Source organism: Pseudorasbora parva, chromosome 12, assembly GCF_024679245.1.
Source record: "Pseudorasbora parva isolate DD20220531a chromosome 12, ASM2467924v1, whole genome shotgun sequence".
Classification (NCBI taxonomy): Eukaryota; Metazoa; Chordata; class Actinopteri; order Cypriniformes; family Gobionidae; genus Pseudorasbora; species Pseudorasbora parva.
The window spans coordinates 44,195,060-44,220,772 of NC_090183.1; the positions used below are offsets into that span (position 1 = coordinate 44,195,060).

At 36.5% G+C, this 25,713-nt stretch overlaps 3 protein-coding genes across 4 annotated transcripts in view; 1 reads left to right on the forward strand and 2 right to left on the reverse strand.

Moving 5' to 3' along the window:
• Positions 1-13,502, forward strand: part of uba7 (ubiquitin-like modifier activating enzyme 7) — a 58,932-nt gene extending 45,430 nt beyond the window's left edge. The window contains exons 23-25 of the mRNA XM_067460443.1: positions 10,174-10,275; positions 10,647-10,738; positions 13,156-13,502. Coding sequence (XP_067316544.1) covers positions 10,174-10,275; positions 10,647-10,738; positions 13,156-13,288 — 327 coding nt within the window. The 3' untranslated portion in view covers positions 13,289-13,502. The remainder of the gene's footprint in view (positions 1-10,173; positions 10,276-10,646; positions 10,739-13,155) is intronic.
• A 3,607-nt stretch (positions 13,503-17,109) lies between these two features.
• Positions 17,110-21,435, reverse strand: inka1b (inka box actin regulator 1b). The gene is made up of 3 exons (XM_067458556.1): positions 21,344-21,435; positions 21,196-21,251; positions 17,110-18,074 (listed from the first exon to the last, which is right to left on the reverse strand). Exons 2-3 carry the CDS (start codon positions 21,196-21,198, stop codon positions 17,187-17,189), a joined length of 891 nt encoding a protein of 296 aa, XP_067314657.1. The 5' UTR covers positions 21,199-21,251; positions 21,344-21,435; the 3' UTR covers positions 17,110-17,186.
• A 2,552-nt stretch (positions 21,436-23,987) lies between these two features.
• Positions 23,988-25,713, reverse strand: part of gnai2b (guanine nucleotide binding protein (G protein), alpha inhibiting activity polypeptide 2b) — an 81,210-nt gene continuing 79,484 nt past the window's right edge. For both annotated transcript variants that reach the window (XM_067460459.1, XM_067460458.1), the window contains exon 9: positions 23,988-24,795. The gene's annotated coding sequence lies outside the window, so the exon portion shown is untranslated. The remainder of the gene's footprint in view (positions 24,796-25,713) is intronic.

A 25,713-nucleotide genomic window follows, 5' to 3' on the forward strand; every position in this document is an offset into this window, starting at 1 on the left:
AAGTATATGAACATTTAGTAACTTACTTACTTTATTTATTTATAAAAAGGACCATGTATAATTTTTAACATAAATGTTTCCATTCCATGTATTGTACCAGATTTAGCTCAAAGCTAATTTTTGTCCGCAGATTTAAGTCACAGGTTAAAAAAAAATGTCTTTATATGTCTTTCAAGCTTTTGCTACAACTACCTACATTTTCCCCCATCATTTTTGCTCAATGTCTTTCAGTCAGCTAGTGTTTAAGTCTTTGGATGTATGAATGTTTTTATGCTTGCAAATTGTGGATGCTTCCCTTCTTGTGCCATCTTTCTTTAACATAAATGCACATTTCTTTGGTCTAATGCAATGACGTTCATGCATTTTTAAGTGTGACTTAAGTGTCCAAATATTTTTGTGGGCCATTGTGTGTGTGTTAAACACATCACTCTGACATTTTGTTGTTTCTTGTGTTCAAACATCACGAAAGCTCCTTCAGAAGAGTTTCGGTGACGGCCATCTGTCCCTCAGTTGTTCTCCCCCGGGGGGCTTCTGTAAGACGGATCAATAATTATTTCCTAACGACAGACACACTTTCAACTTTTTTTCTCAAGCTACTAAAGCAATCAGTCTTGTTTTTGTTGATGAGAGTTGAGTGAAAACAGCAAAAGGTACCTAAATGAATGCTTAAACGTACAGTAACGCATTGCTTTACTGTAGGATTATACCCTCTTCTCATTGATGTTTATTATAAATGTGAATGCAATACAACATACACTACCATTCAAAAGTTTTGAGTCTGTATGAGTTGTTAATGTATTGTATTAGTTTATAAAAATCCATTTACAAAAAAAATGATGTTGAGCAAAAACATTTTTTACACCAACTTTACACCAGAGCTGTACAGCATACATAAACACACCCACAAAAAGTGGTTTCATCATGCAGTTGTAACTTTTAACTTTAATGTGCCATTTCTATTTTATTTACCCATGATGTAACTAAGTGATATAGTAAATATATAGTCAAATTAAGCACATTTTAGATATTTTTTATATAATGCTGTTAACTGTACAAATCTTCTTTTTACCAAGAAAAACTATTACAAATCTCCACCAAAACACTTAAATTCTTTATAATAATAAATGAAAAATTAAGCAGTTATACTGAGATTTTAAGACAGCATAAAACCATCAAACCTTATATATATATATATATATATTTGTAATGGCAAGGCTCTGTAAACAATCCCCTTGTGAGATAAATTCTTTATTGGGCTTACAATATAATATAACAGCCTATAATATAATATAAAAAATAATTGAAGTGTTTAAACTGATAAAGGCTATTATATCCGTTTAAATTAGTAAAAAAATAAATTAAAAAAAATAAAGTAATTAAATAGATCGAATCGCCAAGTGTGTTCAAGGGAAGATGCAAACTCTCTTATATTTATCTAAACATCAAACCACACACATCTATTTAAACTGACATGTTACCGGTGTGTTTTAAATATGCACGCTACTCTTGTGGTGTGTGTGTGTTACTGTAAATGTCTGTTTTGTTAACATGCTTTGTCCATCATCTGTTATTTCCAACACTTAATCAGCCAACTTTTTTTTGCTAAATCAACATACAGATGTAAAGGATGACCAATAGCATTAATTTTATAAAACATAAATTACGAAAATATAGAGGTTTCGGCCCGACAGCAATGATATATTCTTATTTGTAGCATTTATTTTTACTTGTTTTTTGACATTTTATAATTTTTCATGGCACATCTGACAACTGCTCATGGGTTGGGAAAAAATGCCCTAGACCATGCATTGATGTGTATTATAAATGTGAATGCAATACAACATAAACTAATACTCAAAACATTTGAATGGTAGTGTATTAAAATGCTCCTGAATATAAGCATTCGTTTTCTCCGCTTAGTGTTTAATTAAATACAAGGTTTCCGTCTGTATTAACTATGTTTCATTGTGGCTTTTTATAGCTATATTCAGATACTTGCATATATTATTATAATATGAACATTTCATGAAAATCAAGCTCAAATAGAATTATGATGTTTTTGACCAGCGAATGACATATATTCTGTCTGTCACTGGAAGCAGTGTTCCCTCTAATTTCTTGTTGCAAAACTCTCCTCTATTGGGCGGACATTTTGGTCACTTGAGCAAAAAAATTGTTTCCACCGGACCTGCACAGTGTACGTAAACACACACACAAAAAGTGGTTTCATCATGCAGTTTAATGTGCCATTTCTATTTTATTTAACCTTTGATGTAACTTAGTGATATATTAAATATATAGTCAAATTAAGCACATTTTAGAGATTTATTTTAAAGCAATGCTGTTAACTTTACAAATCTTCTTTACCAAGAAAAGCTATTAAAAATCTCCACCAAAACACTTATTCTTTATAATAATATATGAAAAAATAAGCAGTTATACTGAGATTTTTAATGGCGACAACCATCAAAACTAAATGTTTGTTGATTGCTTATGAATTTCTAATATTTTCTATATATGTTTTTGTTTTTTACTTTGTAATGGCAAGGCTCTGTAAACAATCCTCTTGTGAGATCAATTCGTTATTAGGCTTACAATATAATATAATTATAACACCCTATAATATAAAAGCTAGTTGAAGTATTTAAACTGATATAGGCTATTATATCAGTCTAAATGCTTAAATTTGTAATAAATAAATAAAGAAACTAAAGTAATTAAATAGATCTAATCGACAAGTGTGTTCAAGGGAAGATGCAAACTCTTTATATTTATCTAAATATCAAAACACACACACCTATTTAAACTGACATGTCACCGGTGTGTTTTGAGTTTGCATGCTACTCTTGTTGTGTGTGTGTGTGTGTGTTACTGTAAATGTCTGTTTTGTTAACGTGCTGTGTCCATCATCTGTTATTTCCACCACTTAATCAGCCAACTTTGTTCCTGTTTTTTTTTGCTTAAATATTTGCTAAATCAACATATAGATGTAAAGGATGACCAATAGCATTAATTTTATAAAACATAAATTACGAAAATATAGATACGAGGTTTCGGCCCGACAGCAATGATATATTCTTATTTGAAGCATTTATTTTTGGGGAATATTATAATTTTTCATGGCACATCTGACAACTGCTCATTGGTTGGGAAAAAATGCCCTAGACCATGCATAATATTATTTTCAAAATTAACTTGAAAAGTTAACAATATAAAGTTCCCAGCCAAGTCCCAATCTCTAGTGCCCATAATGTGTTTATCGGCAGTGTTTTGGCTGAGCTTTGTGGATCAGCTGGCTTTGCCCCTCAGGCCACATATCGACTGCAGGAGATAGCAGTTGCGTCAGAGGACCCATTTCACCTCTAGAATCCCCTGTCATGACGTTAAAGAAGTGGCATGGGCAAATCAGCTGATCATTTTCATACTGTAGCAACAGAGTTAACCCGAACCAGAGGAAATGGATTGTTCATCTGTTTGTTTGGGGCCGGAGGGCCATGTGTTTCCTGAGTTACGCCTTTCAGCCTGCTTATACTGGACTTTTTTGGGTGATTCAACACATCAACGTTTGGAATTTCAAAGACTGTCATAAGACAAATTGTACTTTCCCAAACATCCTACAGAAAACCATTAGCACATTTGGAAAGATGATTGTAGACTTATCTACTCATAAAAATGAACAGACACTAGTCTCGCACAGCCAGACTATCATGAGTTTAATTTGTCATCTTATTCTGGCCAAGAACTTTAAAAGGGTCTGTCTGACTGGCATGCAAGGCTATTTAAAGTTGGGTTTATCTAAAGCATTTGATAACACGGTAATAAACTATCATTGCAAAGATTTTAGTTCCCCAAACAACAACCCATGTTTCTATTCTACATTTTTCTTATGTTATTGAAAACCTCCTGAGTGTCTAGAGATTAAAATGAACTCTAAAAACAGCTGTATAGGTTATGAGAATGAGTCCATTGTTATAGTTTTGGCGATGATTCTTTCTACCCAAAAACCTTTAGAGGCCGTTCCATTTTTATTCCACAGGAAGGGGCGACTTATCATTCTGCACCTTTGCGTCAGGTTTCCTGTCTCTGAGAATCGACCATTGTGTTGCAGGCCACATTGAGCAGTTGCTATCAGCTCCTAGTGGTTTGCCCATCACTAAATGCAAGATATTTTGTATGTACTCCCTTTATTATTTTGCATTTGCAGGAGTCACATTTTCTAAAGTTGTGATTTCAAAAGGGTGATTGTTCCTGGGGTGCATTTATCATTTTTTGTCATAATAAATTATCATAATTTAGAGATAAAAGGCATTTTTCCTACTCTGATTTTAGTCTCTAATTTGAACGCTTTGTTTAAAGGGGCGTGTCTACTGACTTAAGTGTAAACGCCCACTGCTGTGATTGGCTGCGGTGAGACTTCAGACTAGACGCCCACTGTTGTGATTGGCTGCTGTGAGACTTCAGACTAGACGCCCACTGTTGTGATTGGCTGCTGTGAGACTTCAGACTAGACGCCCACTGTTGTGATTGGCTGCTGTGAGACTTCAGACTAGACGCCCACTGTTGTGATTGGCTGCTGTGAGACTTCAGACTAGACGCCCACTGTTGTGATTGGCTGCTGTGAGACTTCAGACTAGACGCCCACTGTTGTGATTGGCTGCTAGCATTCTATTCTATAGATCTATAGCATTATATTTAGATTGTGGCATGAAAGGTTGCAGTGATGATCGTTTTAGCCGATCACAGACATGTTGAGCTCATGAACGCTGTGATCTTGTAACTCGATTTCTGCTCTCATGAAAGCTTTCATCATAACTAACAGTGCAAACACAATGTAAATATGAGATTTTATGAGAAGTTATAATTGGGGGTTAAATTGGGGGTTTTGACAATTATAAAGGAAGTGTTCTTTGATCGCTGTCTATGATTTAATCACAGTTTATTTTCATTCTGTGAGAAACAATGTGAAGTTGTTTTTAGTCACTGGTTTGATTTACTGACACACAGACAAAGAACATCTGACTGTACACGAATCATTACATATCAGAAATCACTGGTCTCAGATCAGGCATTAGAATTAACACGGTTACTCATGTTGTGGCATTACTGTTGAATCCATTTCGTGAAAGTCTGTTTTCTGCTGAAACTGCGACTGATTTCCCAAAGAATCCACAGTGAAATGTAGCAAACACAAATAAATAATGCTCAACTGAGACATTCACATTGATGAGAATAAATAAGCTCATTCCTAGCATTAGGATCCTTTGGAAGGTGATCCTTTATAGCTCTTCTCTCCTCGTCATCTCACTAACACGCCAGTGGGCGGACCCAAAGTTGTGAAGTAGGCGTTGATCTTCTGAACAAAGAGTCGTTCTCTGGGCTTGGTTACAATAACAGCTGTTTCTGGACTAACACAGAAGTTTTCAGTTCTGAAACTTGCATTGTATTCTTATGTAGTATGATGACCTATTGTCAAAAGCTCAAAGAAATGTTCTCAGTTCACAACCCCTTTGAAGTCTCTGTTTTGGATAATATAGTAAGTGCATTCAGCAAACAATCCTTAAGACATGTTGCTTAACAGTTGTGTTTTCCCTCAAATGTTTCTCTCTGGCATGGGCACTGCAGAGACACATGTTGAAGGGCAGAAAACCCCAGTTTACAATGCAGCCTGTGATACAGTTTATGAAGAACAGATGAGAATGTTGGCAGTGCTCCATTCAGAGAGGGATGACCTCACGTTTGGCTCAGGACTTCATAGTTTCATCCTCCATGGACTATAGCAACAGAACAGTGCTCTGTCAAAGATATACTGCATTTCAAAAATAAAAGGGATTTCTTCGAAAACTCTAAAGAACTGCTAGAATATGTCTAGTTTACAATCATATTGTTTAAAAGTTATTTCACATAGATCAATGTCTTACCAAAAATGAACATTATATCATCAATTACTCCGCCTCATGTCGTGATTTGTTATCTTCGAAAAATCTGAAATATTTCTGTCCCTCCAATAAAAGTCTGTTCACACAAAACTCGCTTCAAACCGATCATAGAGATTGTTAAATTAATCCATAGAGTGCTTTAAGTCTTCTGAAGAGACATGTTCACTTTATATGATGAACAAATTTAATTTAGTCTTTTATTTACATACAAACAATGTTTACATCATTCTATTTTGCTAATATGAAAGCTCAAATGCTAGCTTAAAACTTACTAAAGCTAACCATATTAGAATTTTGGATTTGATTTTGGAGTCTTCACTCTTTCATTATGTTAAAAGAAATGGCCAGAGTATTAAAAAATACAACAGGTTTTTTTGTAGAACACAAGGTATATATGTTGTTTTGGATAAAAGCATGGGCTGAAAGAATACTTGAAAATGTTGAGTCTTTTTGAGGAATGGTGTGAAAGTTGAGGCCCAGATAAACTTAAAGCGGAAAAAATTAGGACAAATTTATGACGTCATAGATCGGTGACAGACCGCCTCTGCAGACAAAGATCCGCGCCTAAATCATTGTGACTTAAGCTCCGCCCACTGGGGTGTTAGTGAGATGACGAGGAGAGAAGAGCGATACAGGATCACTGCACTAAAATAACATCACCTTCCAAAGGATCCTAATGCTAGGAATGAGCTTATTTATTCTCATCAATGTGAATGTCTCAGTTGAGCATTATTTATTTGTGTTCGCTACGTTTCACTGTGGATTCTTTGGGAAATCAGTCGCAGTTTCTGCGCAGGCTTTGCAAACAGACTTTTACAATGTGGACTCGACAGTAATGCCACAACATGAGTAACCGTGTTAATTCTAATGCTTGATCTGCAATCAGTGATTTCTGATATATAACAACAGCAAACTTGCAGGAAAAGTTTGCTTTGGCTGGTAAACACATTTGCACTGGATCGAGTGGTATCACTGCAGAGTAAAATGGCATCCAGCTCCACCTCTTTAGACATCTAAAGAGTATTAAAAACAGTACAAAAAAATAGAAATGTTTTGTAACATTATATCTTTACTGTCCCTTTTGATCAATTGAAAGCATCCTTGCTGAGTAATAATATACATTTCTTAAAGTCAGAGCATTAAGACGTGTGGTGCCGCAACACAGATACAATCAAATGATGGGATTATTAAGGCTCATGGCAAAAATGCTTGGATTTGAGGACTCTTTCTAGAAGCTTAGAAGTCTTCAAATAGGATTTGCCTTTTTCCCAGAGACTAAAGGGTTTCCACATTACGTGCTTATATTTAACCCTCCCACGGAGTGGTAAACCCAGTCATCATACCCTCTCATGTGTGGCTAGACTGACCCATACTTTAGTTAAATTAGTTAAGTAGCCTTCGCTTACAATGAAGTTTCATCTTTTCCTGAGATTGTATATGTATCGTATATGGTGTCCTTGATATTAACCACATTAGTCACGAACCATGCGAACCCAGTCTTCAGAACATGCAGTGTGAGGGAAGAGTCTAACTTTAAACCTCTAAAAGTGATAGTGACTGCAGATTGGGTGGAGTAGATGCATCCAAAGAATGCCTTGCAGTGTGGTCGGTGTTGCCACAGCATGACAAATTGATTGGTTTTTGACATTACTGTGGTTGAAAGCATATGCAAGCCTTGCTATTTACAGGACTGTAGAGGGAACTCTACCCCTGTCACTTTTGGACAGCGGGATCTGTCCTGACAACAAAGACTTAGTGCATAAATTATACATTATATCAACTATCAATTCACACACACATTCAAATCCAGTGGAGGTGATTAGCATGTCTACAGCAAACTTGTGTTGTGTCTCAGGTCTGTGGTCAAATGAACTAACCCAGAAGATATTTGCATTACTCAATTGTTGAATTAATGGAGATTTAGACACAATTGCTTTTGCTCCTGGAAGAATTTCAGGCCAGGCTTTGGGAACTGTATATAGTGCTACTTGATGACACGAGCGGTGTATTTTTAGGTGAAGGTTATATACATACTTGGACATGCCTTATATTTGAGATGGTGTCAGCAAGATCAAGTCAAGACATGGATGTATTTTATTGGGCAGGACTAAGCTTCCTCTTTCCAAGGCAGTCATAAAATCTTGTCTCCTTACATTTCCACGCACTACACCTCAGGCAGACTTTTTGCACTGATGAAAGTTGTTTTTGAATTTATCATGCATCATTTATAAGCAGGGTTGTTTGTAGTATGTTCTCTGTTCATTTGTACAATTATAGCTGAGTTCATTGTTGTGCAAATGGAAACCGAATTGACTGTAATGTATGAACTCTACCTCAGGATTAGTATTTGTAAAGTCCTTTTAAGCAAGTCAGTTCATGTAGGATGCAGCTTTTTTTTATAGGCAAGCATGTACAGCTTTTCAGTGAAGAAAGACCAAACACATTCAAACCTTCAGTGTTAACCCCTTACTGTACACCCCTTATTTTGGCAAGTGGGGCATAAATGGCATACCCAAAATAAAAAAGCCTGCTGCTCATAAGTTATTCTGAATAGACACATTACCAACATATATTTAGAAGGACAGCACTTGAGTTAACGGTTCAAGACTCAATATTTACTTTAGACTGTTATTAACATGTAGATATATATAAGATCAAACATAAAACAACTAAAGTATTAAGAACATAATTTTTTACTTTAAAAAAAATATATATTATTTGGAGGTGGTATGACAATTTATAACCACAATTATTGTGAAACCACAATTGTGCTCATGCTTCATTTCAAAGCTGAGGAGGATATCTCTAATAATATGAATTCTATGAAGCATTTCCTTAGACTATTTCATGAGAGTTTTTAGAGAAAGCTGATAAGATGTTAATAAAATATGTCATTGCCCTGTAAACACCTACTTAGGCTATTATCTAATGTCTGACTAGTTTAACTGCTCCATTCACATTTCTATTCTTCATTATCCTTTCGTTTGTATTCAGCCATTATTAGCCTTAATTCTGCCATTATGGCTTGCCCATCAACACCACTTTCATTCAACGATAATCCACCTATTAAGTCATTCTAGAAAACAAAAATAAGCATATTCTTGAGACCTTATGTGAATTCTTTAACAAATTAGTTTATGCAGTAGATTAGCTCCTGGCACGACCAGTGCATTAGAGCTACAACTAACATCAAGCTACATAACACAATTTAAAAGCTTACTATTACGCTTTTACTCAACTCATTTTGAACAACAATTGAGTGTTTGTATTAACTTCCAATCACAATCTAATTTGGATTTTAGTCATATAATTGCTATATTTAGCATTTTATATGCAGCTAATTGCTATACCTGCTTAGCATTTATAATGTAAACATCCATTATTGATAATAAAACACCCTAAATCAGATGGAAATCGCACACAAATATACTATGGTACTCTTATACAAATATACTATGGTACTTGTTTATTAGATTTCTTGTTTCACGTGTATAAATGTTTCTTTAGGTTTGTTTTCACAGAGCTCGAGCATGAGCATGTCGAATGAACGCTGAGAGTCATAACTGGCGCAAATCGGGAACAGCGGTGACAGAGCAGGCTCTGAATGCTCTTTCAGCTCTTCAGGTTGCATCATTTTAGTGGGAAATGAATAGAAATGGTATTCTGTGTGACGAAATATTTTTCAAACATGCTAGAATAAATCAATATTTCTCCTAATATGCACACATTTGGACTAACGGACGTCTAGTAAACAAATAAACTGGAACAGACGTGAATGAATATGTGAACATTATTACAGATCGATTATTTTGCACTCCTGATGTAAGTTAAGAAATGAATGCCACTGCAACCTAGTTTTATCATAAACAGTGAATGTTGAACAACAATAAACTGGGGCCGTCTGTGATCTTTGTACGTAAAGGTGTTGAATATACAATAAAAGCAGACAAAATATAAAATACTGTTTTCTTTCTCTCTCTGTTCTGTTTTTTTCTGCTTATCCTATCTCTGGTATCACATGTCCTGCAAGACCTCTGACCTGAAGTGGATCATTTGAGTCCAAGACATGAGCTGCAAATGTGTCAGCAGGGTTAACAAGATCGATATCAGCTGTTAACGCCACATCAGTGTAGTGCAAGCATACTCAGTCAGCTTAAGGAACTAGATGTAGAGAGCTAGCGTACCCTGTAAATGTGTGTTAATGTTTATTAAGCCGGTGTGTCGTGTCTTTCGCCAGGTTGCGGGGCAGCAGTACTCTCTCTGGGACGACTTCCTGGTGCAGGGCCGGCGTGAGGGTCAAAAGGAAATGACCTTGGAGGAACTGCTGAAACACATTAAGGTTAAAGCACACACGCTGTCAACATCACACACTTAGAGACATCAGATACCGTTCACACTCGGTCTCACACCAGCTTTTTTCTACACAAGGTTAAAATCTTCTGTCCTTTTGTCTGGCATCAGAACTGCTTTTCTGGATTTTTTTTTTTTTAATGAAATAAAGAACAGCATTTTTTTGAAACAAATCTTCTGTAACATTATAAATGGTCTGTTGCTTTCGATCAGTTTAATGCACTTACTGACATCCTTTTTTTTTTGGTAATTTATAGAGGAAATCAATCAATTATACAGTTACAAATGCTCCAAAAATCATACATTTTAAATGAAAGCACACATACATGTTAATTAGTTGATTTTGTCTTCTCGTTTCAGGAAAAGCATAATTTAAGCATCACTGGCTTGTATTATGGCCCTGCAGTATTGTACAGCGATTTCTCAGATCATGCTGATCGCCTGAAGCTGAGGTGTGTACTTACAGCACAGCATTAATGCCGTATCTTTTGCACACTATATTCAATGCTTACCTGCATAATATTAACCTAAATTCTAGAGCTATACACTTAACATTGATTTCTCAATTTTCCAGAGCTGTATATCATTAGGTTTGTGTAGACAGGAGGATTTTGAGAGTTTGGTCCCTTAGTGTTGATTTTTGGGTTAATGGCTTTTTTTTCCGAAGGCCTCGTTTGAAGCCTTCATCATCCCCTCTTCCTGCACGTGTGCACCTAACATCAATCTGTTGATAGACCTCAAGGTCCTTCCTGGGTCTTGTCCTGCTGGGACCAAAATTAGTCTCAGAGGATAAATTAAGAGGGGACATTTATTACCCTATGTCAAGTGCTGTTGTGACATGTCTTCATTTATATTTCTTTGAAATGTTTGGCTTGATATAAAAGCAAGTGTGCACTACCGGTCAAAAGTCTAGAATGATTAAGACGTTTAAATATTTTTGAAAGAAGTCTCATGCTCATTAATGCTGCATTTATTTAATCAAAAATACTGTTAAAACAATAATAATGTGACATTTTATTACAATAAAAAAATTGTAATATATGTTCAAATGTAATTTATTCCTGTGATCAAAGCTGAATTTTTAACATCATTACTCCAGTCTTTCTTGGTTTCTTTTTTAAAGGGATAGTTCACTTTGAAATTAAATGTTGATATGTTTTAGCTCACCTCATGGGCATCCGAGATGTAGGAGTATTTGTTTGCCCAGTAGTTTTAATTTTGATCATTTTAGGTCAAACCGTTCTTGTCTGTGCCTCACATAATGCAGGTCTATGGTCACCACCTCAAAGAGCACACACAGAGAAGTCCAAATGAAACAATCCCCCATCATAAGTACACACTGATGGCCTAAGACACGAAACGAGCGGTGTGTGTGAGAAAACGAACAGTATTTATATCGTTTTTACCTCTTGTACAGTACTATGTCCGACTGATCCGAGGGTGCGCGTGCGCGTTTCCAAATTTTCCCAAATTTCTGTGTAAACAATGAGACGTACACGCGCGAGAGATCCACTTTCGGCGCTTTCCGCGCTTGTGCAGAGCCGCAGACTAAAGCCAGAACGCACGAATGTCACAACAGGAAACACGCACGCGCGCCCTCGGATCAGTCGGACATAGTGGTGTACAAGAGGTAAAAACGATATAAATACCGTTCGTTTTCTCACACAAACCGCTCATTCCGTGTCTTAGGCCATCAGTGTGTACTTACGATGGGGGATTGTTTAATTTGGACTTCTCTGTGTATGCTCTTTGAGGTGGTGACCATAGACCTGCATTATGTGAGGCACAGACAAGAACGGTTTGACCTAAAATGATCAAAATTGAAACTACTGGGGAAGCAAATACTCCTACATCTCGGATGCCCATGAGGTGAGCTAAAACATATCAACATTTAATTTCAAAGTGAACTATCCCTTTAAGAAAATAAAGAACAGCATTTCTTTGTCACTGAAATCTTTTGTAACATTTATAAATAGTATCTCGCTTTTGATCAGTTTCATGCAGTGACTGGGCTTTTTCTAACATTAGCAATTTTTGAATGGTAGTTTATAAAACATAACATGGTTATAAAACCCTCAACCAAACCTTAATCCTAACCATAACCCTATAGTACATACATGGATTGAATTAATATTACTTGGTACTTAAATATATAATTACACTGTAACAATGACACCTTTAAATAGTGTAACCTAATTTTGTATGTTACAAAATAGTTTTGTAGCATTATAAACTTGCTCACCAAGACTGCATTTGTTTGATCAAAAATACTGTAAAAACATGTTTTCTATTTTAAAATGTAATTTAATCCTGTGATTCAGCATCATTACTCCAGTGTTCAGTGTCACATGATTCTTCAGAAATCATTCTAATATACCGATTTAAAAAAAAAACGTTTGACCAGCAGTGCAGATTGTGCATTTATATTTTATATCCATGACTACATTTGACCAAATGTGGAGTATACAACCAGAGCACACGTCACTGTTTGCTAGACCACAATGCAGTGCACTCGACTTTCATCTCTAAAGTGAGGGATGAAGCAGAAGAGGTCATGTGACATTTGAAACTGTTATTGTATGTTATATATTGTATTTTTTTATTTTTATGGTTAAATATACAGTTAGCTAATTCATGCTGAACATAACCAGTGTTAGGCATAACAGTGACTTCCTGTTGCTCTGTAATTGAGTTTCAGACCATACCACACCCTCACATAAATAAACACTCTCATACGTTCATTCACAGAAGATATTCTTATGTTACAGTATCTTATGTAAAGACGTACACTGATGATTTGCTGGTTCTTTGATTTAGCCTAAGAAGAGAAAAGGATTTGTATTAATTGATTAACTTCTCATTTATGTAGCATATCTGATTTGGTACGCTCTGCAACCAAGCGTGAGATTGCGGATCACCAGCAGATGTTGGAGATCGTTCCCTCGTTTGAAGAGGACGAGGACTGTGTGAACGTGCCGCCCATCAGATACCTCCTCAGGTGAAGCTGGAGCCATGAGCCTTACGTTTAGGAACATCGCCTTAAGATATGACAACTATTAATCTCGCTCCATTAACTTAAGAGTTTATATGATACACAGTCATTAAAATCATGGGATTTTCTGATGCATTTAATTTAAAAGGTTAATCATAAGAACAAATGAAAAGATTGCCTTTAAAACAAAACAGAATAAATGTGCATTTAAGATTCTTTTATAACATTCTGGTTACATTTTACAATAAGGTCTCCAACATTAGTATTTGAATATGTTCCTTGAGGATCACTTCTGTCATTGCTCGCTCACACAAACACACACGTATATATGTGTGTGTGTGGGAAAATAATTTTTTACCTTCATTCTGACCCTCTGTCTAAAATATTTTGAAGGGGATATTTTTTTGCAATATATTTTAAAGAAGTCTCTTCTGCTCACCAAGGCTGCGTTTATTTAATCAAAATACTGTAAAAAAAAAAACATGGAAGCCACAGAAGAAGAAAAATACATTTTAAAAGTTTACATTTCACAATTCTGACTTTTTTTCTCTGAATGGTGAGATATAAAAAGTTGAATTCTTCCGACTTTATATTGCAATTCTGTCTTTTTCTCACAAACCTTTTTTGTTTTATTCTGTGGTGGAAACAAGCTTCCATAAAAAAAACTGTTTTATATTGTAATATTTCACAATACTACACTGTAAAAAAAAAAGGGCAAATTTTTACCTTTTGCAGTAGAATCGACTTGGATGTTTAAGTTCTTTCAACTTAAATTATGTTAAACTGACTTTAAAAAATTAGTTACATCTTGTATAACTAATAAAAACAAGTTTAACATTTCTTAACTTATATTGATGAGTTAAAACAATGTAAAAACGTATGTTGTCATAACTTATTGAACATATAATTTTTTTACAGTGTACTCTTGTTTGTCAGTAAATAGCTCCAGTTATGATTGGCTAACATCATTACATAGGAAACCGTATTAATGCCCACTCGCTATTGCACACGTGTTTCGAAACCTTTATAAAACTATAATTTACAGATAAAGCATTATTAAACCCTTTACTCACAGAACAGTCTGTAATGTAGCTGTTGTCAGATTCAATACAGTCGCTGCTTTCATTGCAAACTCTCCATTACACTTTTTAAAAGATAATTGCAACCTTTTTCTCAGAATTGAGATATAAACTCACAATTGTGAATTATAATGTTTTATTCTGTGGTGGAAACAAGTCTCCACATATGTCAAAAAATCAATGCAAATTTGATTCCTCATGTCATGACCCCTTTAACTTGAGCATTTATAATCTTCAAAATGTTAGTTTGTTAAAATATTGTTCATTTTTAGTCAACCTAATTTTAAAAGATACAGCTTTTGATTTTAAAAAGTGTATTAGTGATGAACTATGTTGTACACTCTAAAAAATGCTGGGTTAAAAACAACCCAAGTTGGGTTGAAAATGCACCGACCCAACAATTGAGTTGTTTTAACCCAGTGGTTGAGTTGTTTTAACCCAGTGGTTGGGTTAAATGTTGCTTAAGACAACCCAATTGCTGGGTAAGAACAACTCAACCATTGGGTTAAAACAACCCAATTGTTGGGTCGGTGCATTTTCAACCCAACTTGGGTTGTTTTTAACCCAGCATTTTTTAGAGTGTAGAATTATTGTTCATTATTAGTTCACGTCAACTACTGTAGTTAACTCGTTTTAACATGAAACCTTATTGTAAAGTGTTACCAACATTCTTTAATAAGTCTTATATCTTCTCAAGAATCTTCTGAATGCCACCTAGAAAACAATAATGATTAAGTTGGGATATTTTTAGTGTAAAACTTGATTCTCTCATTCTGCTCTTTTACAGCCTATAAGTGAAAGTTTTTCTGTTAATTCTTTTAAACACATGATGTGTATCCGCTATCAACACGACCCCTGTGGTTTCTTAATTCCCGCCCTCATGCCTTTGTTACGCAGCCAGCCCTCTCTTCACTTTTATCATGTGTGAATCTGTGAAAACAATCCCAGAGCCGGAGCCCTGCATGAGCTACATCTGTTAATTGAATCACCTTTAGACGTGTGTGTGTGCGCATTCAGACCTAATCACATTCCAGCAGTGTGTTTCATTCACAAAAAGATTTGACAGCTGGGCCTGTATCTTTCTACTGTATTCTGCCTCCGTGTTAAGCTGTGCGTATCTACTGACAGAATGGTATGAGATGTAGACGAAGTCTTATTATAAAGAGAGAATTTCATATTTTACTAAATTGCTGCCTGTTCTTCAGAAATAAAGAGTGTATTTGAACAGTAAATGAGATATTCAGCGTTGTGTGTTGAAACTATAAACTGTATTTGCATAACTAGCACAATTCTCACAGAGAAAAGTTGTCGTTCTTGCAATGAAAACCAACTTAGAACGTCAAACTCAGAAGAGCTAATCATGAATATTGTTGGTTTAGTTAGCTTTAAAAACAATGGCAAGACAATAAACGGAGTATTTCACTTTAAAAAGTAATATTTCCGGATAATTTACTCACCCCCATGGCATCCAGGATGTTCATGTCTTTCTTCCTTTAGTCGAAAATAAATGTTTTTTGAGGAAAACCTTCCAGGATTTTTCTCCATATAGTGGACCTCAACGGGGAGCAATGGGTTGAAGGTCCAAATTGCAGTTTTAATGCCGCTTCAAAGAACTCGAAACGATCCCATCTGAGAAATAAGGGTCTCATCTAGAGAAACCATCGGCTATTTTCAAAAAATAAAACGATTAATAATTATATACTCTAACCACAATTGCTCATCTTATACTAGCTCTGCAGTGCACATCCACGACTTCACGCATCACGTAGTCATGTTGAAAAGGTGACGTTGGCAGAAGTATCAACCCAGAGTTTACAAAGGCCTCATTTACACTGCAGGTCTTGATTCAATTGAAAATTTAGGTCTCCAATGAACATTTTCTAGTGACTGATCACATCTAAATTTTTCAGTTGGCCGAATTTAATTTCTTTGAATTAAATTGCATCAATTCACAGAATTTCAATTCGGCCAACTGAAAAATTTAGATGTGATCAGTCACTAGAAAATGCTCAATTGGAGACAACAATTTTTTTTTTTACAGTGTGACTAGATACAATTTTTCTTTTTTTTGCTGACCTGCTTACATCTTTTAAAAGTGACCTGTATCCGATATTTGCATTTACACTATACACTGGTGTAACACTCTCCTTCACCTACGTCACGCGTGACTTTTCCAACTTCATTACCTAATGAACATGGAGCATCACAGAGCTAGTGCAAGACGAGCATTTCTGGTCAAAATGAGATTTTATTTATTTTTATAAAGAAAATGTCAGATGGTTTCTCTAGATAAGACCCTTATTCCTTATCCAGGATTGTGCAGAGCCGTTTGAAGCTGCATTGAAACTGCAATTTGGACCTTCACCCAATTGCTCCCCGTTCAGGTCCACGATATGGAGAAAATCCTGGAATATTCTCTCCAAAAACCTTGATTTATTTTCGATCAAAAAAAGAAAGACATGAGCATCTTGATGCCATGGGGGTGAATAAATGATCAGGAAATTTCATTCTGAAGTGAACTAATCCTTTAACTAATACATGGAACCATGTTTTAACATACATTTGTTACAGCCAATTAACAAAAGAAACAATGCTAAAGTGATTTTGGGTACTTATGACAATTTTTTTTTAATGAGCTAAATGATAGCTTGTAGATAACCCAAACTTTGCTTTTTTTTCTGATATCCTCATTGTGACATCAGTTGCTTCGTTTTTCAGAAAAATGGGGAAGAATATGCTTTTTTTTTTATATAAAACCATTTATTGCAATATTAATACATAGAGCAATATTATTTCAGAAATAAAATTCAGTTCGTTTTCAGAAACACATCAGATGTATCCAATGACATCATTGCATATGATAGGCTGTCGACTCCCAGTCTTCATGGCAGAGCTAAACTGGTAAAAGTCTGGTCCCATTTGGTGCAAGCTTGTGTGAGACTGGTGAAAGAAAGGTTTTGGGGGTTGAAATCCCACAGGACACGACATCCGCTTAGTGCAAACCTCTACGGACCGTCTGTCCTGAACTCCAGCTCCCTTTGACATGCCTGCTATTTTCCGCCGCATGTTGACCAGAAAGTCCTTGGCTATTTTGCGGCTGGCGTTTGGCTTCAGTTCTGCAGAATCTGGGCACTCTGGAAGGTCCATCCAGTTTTTAATAAGATCTGCAAAGCTGTTGTCTCCAAGAACCAGCGGTTGCCTATTACGCCCTCTAGTTAACAAAGACGTGGTCCAGTCCGTCGGGTCGCTGGCCTCAAATGACGTCCAGCGTTCTAGGCATGCGTCTGATGTCGATTTGGGACGGATTCGGTTGGTGCGGACACACGCAGATGATGAAACGCGTACATTCCTCGTGCGGCGCAACACCACGCCCTCATCTTGCCATGAAGCTTCAGAGTACCCAGAATCAAAGTCTAGACTTTTCACACTGCTAGGAGAGCCCTGAGGTAGACGGCCAACACCGGCTTCTTCATCCTCCTCTTCTTCCAGTGGGCTGGCGAGACAGCAGGCCGAATCGTAGGTGCTGGCGTCGCTAACGTCAGATATCCGCAAGCGACTGAGTTGCTCCCGCTTTTGCGCCCTCTTTTGTCCGGCTCGAGTGGCGTATGAGCACTTGGATTGATTGGCGGGTTCTCGTATCTGCTTCAGATCCTGCAGGGACCTCATCATGTATCGCATCTGGTCTCGAAAGCAGTCGCTTGAATTGCGAGCGCACAGCTAAAGAAAGAAAAAGAAGAGGTTAGAGCATTGACTGCACAAATGTCAGCATCCATTATTTACACGGGCACAAGATGTGGATTGTGGGGCATCACACTGATCACCAATTTGGAGGACAAGTCAACAAATCAAACTCATATTTGTGCTCCTCAAACATTCCTGGACCATTTTTGCTTTGTGGCAGGAGCATTATCTCTCTTAACAGCCACCAGGGAATACCGTTTCCATGAAAGGCAGACCATGGTCTACAACAATACTTAGGTAGTTGGTATGTGTCAAAGTAACATCCACATGGATGGAGGACCCAAGTTTTCCCAGGTCTGCAGCTATGCAGCCCTAAACTGAGATGCTCTGTGTATTCTGACACCTTTCTATCAGAACCAGCATTAACTTCTGGAGCAGTTTGAGCTCCAGTAGCTCGTCTGTTTGATCAGACCACACGGGCCAGCCTTCGCTCCCCACGTGCATCAATGAGTCTTGGCCGCCCATGACCCTGTGGCCGGTTCTCCACTGTTCCTTCCTTGGAGCACTTTTGATAGATACTGACCACTGCAGACCGGGAACAGCCCACAAGAGCTGCAGTTTTGGAGATGCTCTGACCCAGTCATCTAGCCATCACAATTTGGCCCTTGTCAAACTCGCTCAAATCCTTACGCTTGCCCATTTTTCCTGCTTCTAACACATCAACTTTGAGGACAAAATGTTCACTTGCTGCCTAATATATCCCACCCACTAACAGGAGCCGTGATGAAGAGATCATCAGTGTTATTCACTTCACCTGTCATAATGTTATGCCTGATCAGTATATATTATATAATAACCCTGGTACAGAGCCCTATGTAACCATGGTATAAAAAACACAGATCATTGCCAGACTGATGTGTCCAGGAATTATATTCGCCTTGGAAAACAATTCATGGACAGACCGAACAAGCAATACATGTGCCTGATCTTCCCTTCAGATGAAAGCAAGCCGGATTTTTCCACAGTTGAATCCAGCATTAATCAACAACATGACGAGTGGGATAGAAACAAACACACAAGCCATTTGGCGGTCTCGTGGGAGAAGAGTCCGAGTATGATGCATACCGATGCATCCGCACTGATTGTGGGAACGGGAAACGAGAGGAGTCCCTTCCTGCTCCGCTTCTGGAAGAAAGAGAGGCCATACTTCTCCCACCGCAACTTCATGATTGTTGTGGTCGAAATGGGAATGATGTCATTTTGGGGGGGACAATGCTGAATTATGCAGTTTACAGCAAATGATCTGGGATCAGATGTGTATATCAGTCAATTTGGGACGGTTCAAAACATGCACAAAATTAGTGTTTACAGTAATGCACCATGACTAGATATTCAACTACCTACAGCAGTGCCATTGCTAAAGAATGATTTTAATAATAATATGATGAGGATGATTATAAAATAATGACAAATACACAGTACCGGTCCATTTTAGAAACTTTTTTATATTTTTGAAAGAAGTCTTATGCTTATCAAGCCTGCATTTATCTGATTAAAAATACAAAACAGTAATTTTGTGAAATATTACAATTTAAAAATATTGATTGTCTAGTTCAATCATACTTTAAAATATAATTTATGATCAAAGCTGAATTTTCTTTCTTCAGTGTCACATGATCCTTCAGATATCAATTTTGGAAACTGTTATGCTGTTTAAATTAAATGCTGTTCTTTTTAAAAATATAAATCTTTTCTAACAATATACACATTGCCCTTCAAAAGTTTATGGTCAGGTTTTTTTTAAGATTTTTTTTTTTTTAAAGGGATAGTAAAGATTTATATTTTGAATAAATGCTGTTCTTTTTAACTTTATTTGTCAATGAATCCTTAAACGTTTGTTCCAAAAAATAACTATCAAATATCAATAAAGCATCAAATCATCATATGATTGAGAATGTTTTCTGAAGGATCATGTCACATTGAAGACTGAAAATGCATCTTTGCATCACAGAAATAAATAGTTTTAAAGCATATTTTTTTTAAAAAACAACCTTTTTTCTTATTTGTCTTGTATTTTTTAATGGTAATTTCACTTTTCTGTATTATTCCTATATATATAATTTTATTTTTTATAAATACTAAACTGAAAAAAAAAAAAAAACGAAGTACATTGATGGTTTTAAACCCTCCAGAATTGCCCCATAGACTTAAGTTCTTAGTTCTTTGAAACAACAGCAAAAATATCCCTCGACCACGCTTATCAAACTGATTTCATTCCGTCCAGGGTCCACACCTCTCGTAAAGCAAAAAGTCCCTGTTTTCCAGCGATAACATCCCTCTACTCTCAAGTGATTTACTTGACTTTCACTTCACAGTAGCCGTTAAGCATTTGGAATTTTTGGGGAATGCTTTTGAAAGGCATAAAAACACCCATCTATATGTGCCCGCTCTCAGACGGGCTTGAGCTACAGGACCAGTGACCGCTCTATGATGTTATCACAGCTGTGAGAACTTAGCCATTTGGCTCTGAGCTGCAAGTGTGTGTGTGTGTGTGTGTGCGTGCGTGTGTGTTTGAAAAGCCAGCGGTTGCCAGAGGCCATGAAAAATGCATAGAGTTGGGTAGCGGTTAACCTCCATCCATCGCTGCTGAAAATGTACATTTCATTTCACAAGCCAGATTACAGTTCAAGACTGTACTGTTATAGTGCAGAGGGAGGCACAGAACGCAACAGTGCATGTGTCACATTACTATTTGATATATTCATTCATATGCTGCATTTTCCTATAGTTTAACTCAGATATAGGCTACCAACTCTAAACTGGCCTTTTAGTGGAAGTGCTGACAGTCAGGAGTAGGGAAATACACTACTATGGTAGTTATAACTTCATTCAAAAGCCTAATTTTAATTTGCTCATATTAATGATAAATAACCAGATGCTGCTAATATCACAAACAGCTTAACCTGATGACAATCTGACAAATCAACAATAACTGCTTAGTATATGTATATATAGTATAGTATATCTATTTTAGATACTATATAAAGTTTTAGTATTCAATTAAATCTATGCATGTTTTGCTTTGCTACCAATGTTATGTTTAGACAATATCATCTCCAGATTAACAAGAACAAAGCAAGCAAAACCAAGCACTTACCATGTTTATTGTTCTGTTTGCTGAGTTAGTCCACCTTGGTGTATTTTCTTGTTCCCCTGAGAGAGAAAAGAAAGAAAAAGATGTGACATAAGTATTTTAAATAATGCACAGTGTGTGTGTGCAGCCTAAGAGCGCTTAAGACACTTACCAAACGCTACACCAAAAATATCCAGTGTTTGTAAAGTCTCCAAACTGACTCCTGTCGCGTCTGCTGCTCGTTATCAGTCAATGCGCGTCTGAAGCCTCGTTCACACCGCCAGCGATTTTGTCGCTGCATGTCGCCAGCGCCAGAGATTCATGTCGCTAGTGGGCGTTCCCACTACACGGGTTGCATATAAACGTCATTAAATATATTTGTACTATAGTACCGTTTTTATTACTAGTGTTTTGCAGAACAGAGCAAGTTATTAGAATACATACACACTGTACTGTAATAGGTAGACCATATTGCATGCAGTTTAGTCAAAACTTACTTTATATCCCCACAATCCCAGACACGTTTTTCCATGCATCATTTTTTTAAATGTGTCTCTGTATGTAGGCTACACAGAGACATATTATAAAGAACAGGGGGCTTGCTAAAAGCTAATATAAACAACTCCTCCGGACACCGCAGTAAAGCAGACGGATCACGTGCACTCCACTGACTTCACTCCTATTGGTTGTCGCTCGCGAAAATCGCTTCTCGTTTGCATAAAGTTGAAATTTCTGAACTTTTGTCGCGCGTCTCGTGTCGCTTGACACGCCCACATTCTGTCGCCAACGGTCACTGTCGCTCGTGTCGCCGGAAGTCGCCAGCGCTCCATTGAAATGAATGGGATCGTGTCGCTTTGTCGCTGCGTGTCGCTGGCGGTGTGAACGAGGCTTGAGGCGTCGAGCAGCGGCGACGGCGAGCGACACTCGGCACGATTTCATGGAATCGCACCGAGAGAAGGCGAGCTCCGTTCGTCCAAATAATCCACAATAATCGGAAACTTTTCCCCGGTAAAACGCGCTTCGGTGTCTAAAGCCCCCTCGCGAGTTGCTTCTCACATTGTTTTGTAGGAATAAACTGTGTGATGCGGCGGGTCAATGTTTATGCGTGACGTGCGGCCCGTGCACACTTACAAACCGCGGAACGAATTAAAACAATCTAAAGTTGAGTCCGCCACAGATTAAAGTTGTTGTAATTGTGTCACACAGGCGAACCCACGCCGTCGCCGTGACCACGCCCTCTCGGGCCCGACAGCCAATCGCTGTGCAGAACGCCCGCGCGTCACTGGCCTCGTCCCAAACTGTTTTGGTTCTGTCGGTGATTATTTCCCGCACGGAGCGTTCCGCGTTTAACGCGAGCGGCACGTTTGCGTCGTTGTGAAACGCAAATAGAGATAAAACTGTGCAGCGAAGGATTAAAACTAATTTCCTTAATGCTCAGGTCATTACAATCAAACACTTCCCCTCTCGTGTGTACTATAAACTGCTCTGACACGAGCACTACATGAGATATACGTACTGATTGGTTGAGAGAGCGCTGAGCGCTTTTGACCGCGCCGTCAGTTTCCTCTCAACCAATCAGCGCTACGCGTCAGGCTGCCATCCAATCAGGAAGTGAAGCGTGAATGAAGAACAATCGCTTCCGCGTAATGATTAATAATAATAAATGATAAATTCTCGATAAATGAATACTACTGATAATATTTTGTTGTGGAATAAAATAAGATTAAATGACAAAAAACATTCTATTGTTATTTTATGACAAAAAAACGTTAACAAAAACAGATCTTCTTGTTTAAGTACTATGTGATAGCAAAAAATATATATGGAATGTAAGTTACTCAATACATGACATTACCATGTTACCACCATCGTACTTTTTGACTACAAAACATGCATCTTTAAACCTATGAAGAAGAATTGCATTACTTTAGTGATCAAATTTAGCCCTCTTATAGAAATATCATACTTTGTAATTATTTAATTTGACTAATTTTTTGTTTTTGTTATCATAAATCAACATCTAATAAATGTCAAGGGGTTTCTAATCAAAATATGACTGTTAAAAACAGAGCGTTGATTTCATACATGACCGCTGTAGAGACATGAGGACTAACATCATGTTATCAGGCATTTTAGGAGACACATGTCAATAGGTAAAGAAATTAGATATAAATATTGCTATAAAATATTAGATATTATGAAAATGTTGCCAATTATTACTTCCAGTCCCATTATTACACTTCATTACATAAAATTTAATTTAGAGACAGTGTATAGATACATTGCATTGAATCGGAAAACCCATGTATTGCCATTTAACACACATATTGCATAACGTAAAATGGTATATACATTCCTTCCGTTATATAGTTGACAATTATCTTTATACAAAGTTTGGTTAAAAACAAAATAATCAAAAATTTGATTGTGGAAAAAAAAAATCCCATTGTTTTTGCCTATACGTCATGTCCTAGTGTCCACTACAGAGGACATAAAACAGGATTTTTATTTTGTGATGTTATGCTATGCTATAAAAAAAAATGTAATGGCATGAAAAAATTAGGCTACTAAATAAAAAAAAATTGCCCAATTGTAGTTTAAATGGTTTGGTATGCAACACAAGTTTAGCACAGACTTGTGGATTGTCAGTCATTTTGATGTTAGTGTTCCTCTCGCGCCCTCCTGTGGTGATGGAGTGACACTGACGAAGTCTATACTGAATATGAAGGAAAACAGCACATCATGCATTGCATATGCAAAAACAAATGTGCTGCATTCAGTGTTATAAGAGAGACAAAAAGACACAGTAGCACAGGTCTATTTTACATATCAACTTTTATTTTCAACGAAATCTTTGATGGTATTTTAGACATTAACTAAAAGACTGTAGTCTAAGTTTTATTTAGCTCTTAAAATGTGCTCAACACTTTTACACGTTTCATTTGAGATAGCGTGAATAAAAACAGCCCTATGATCTACAGACAGTGAAAACAAGGCACAGACATCGCGATGCAAAAGAAGGGATGGAACAGCGACTGGAAGGAGAAATGTGAGGTTGGGTAGAAATATTTTACACTAGTCAGGACTAGTGTCAGAGTCGAGCTAATAGAGTGTGTCCAGATATATCAGCGGCTGAGGGAACGTTTAGAGCGAGCGAGTGATTTCATACGGTCCGTCGTCATGCAACAATACAGTTTGATGAAGATTTGGTGCTAAAGGTTTACAAAAAGAGATGTCTCGTTTTCTTTCTGTGCCCATGTTAACTTTACAAAAGCAGCGAGTTGAATAAAACTAGCACATCCATAAAAGAAGTCCTCACCCACCCCGAAAAACAAGCTCAATAGAAACAAATCTCAGAATATAATCCTGAATCTCAGCTCGGTTTTTGGCAGAAAACAACTGCAAAATTAAATATTTACACATTGAGAACCGATTTCAAATTCAAGGTTTAGGAAAAAAAGCATGGTGTGCTGGAATTCTGTGAAGTTTCTCTTTTCCTGGTTCACGAGTCTTTTTCAGGTTATCACAAAAAAAACAAAAAAACTATCGTTACAGGTAGAGCTGAAGGCAGTCTAGCGTGTGGTGTGTAACCCGTCGACCAGCTCCATCAAACAGTTCACACTCCTGAGGAAAAAACACAACCACACGGACACGGTTAAGAACAGCCTCACTCATCACATGTTTAAAATAAATGAGATTTAGTTTGATATTTTATAATCTAATCCAACGACAGTCAGAAATACACTCGTTCAAAACGTTTGGGGACAGTAGGAAATCAATTCTTTATTTCAGCGAGGCCGAGGATGCTTAAACTGATCAAGTGTGACAGTAAAGACGTTTATAATGTTTCGAAAGATTCCATTTCAAATAAATTCTGATCCATTCAAAGACTTCTGAAGAAATGGAGACTGACACAGACGTGAATAAATAGTTTTTTGCACACTAAAGTATTCTCGTGGCTTCATGACATTAAGGTTGAACCCCTAAATATACCATTAAAAACTATTACAAACTAACTATACTATTAAAAACTATTACAAACTAACTATACTATTAAAAACTATTACAAACTAACTATACTATTAAAAACTATTACAAACTAAATATACCATTAAAAACTATTACAAACTAAATATACCATTAAAAACTATTACAAACTAACTAAACCATTAAAAACTATTACAAACTAACTATACTATTAAAAACTATTACAAACTAACTATACCATTAAAAACTATTACAAACTAAATATACCATTAAAAACTATTACAAACTAAATATACCATTAAAAACTATTACAAACTAACTATACTATTAAAAACTATTACAAACTAACTATACTATTAAAAACTATTACAAACTAACTATACTATTAAAAACTATTACAAACTAACTATACCATTAAAAACTATTACAAACTAAATATACCATTAAAAACTATTATACAAACTAAATATACCATTAAAAACTATTACAAACTAACTATACTATTAAAAACTATTACAAACTAACTATACTATTAAAAACTATTACAAACTAACT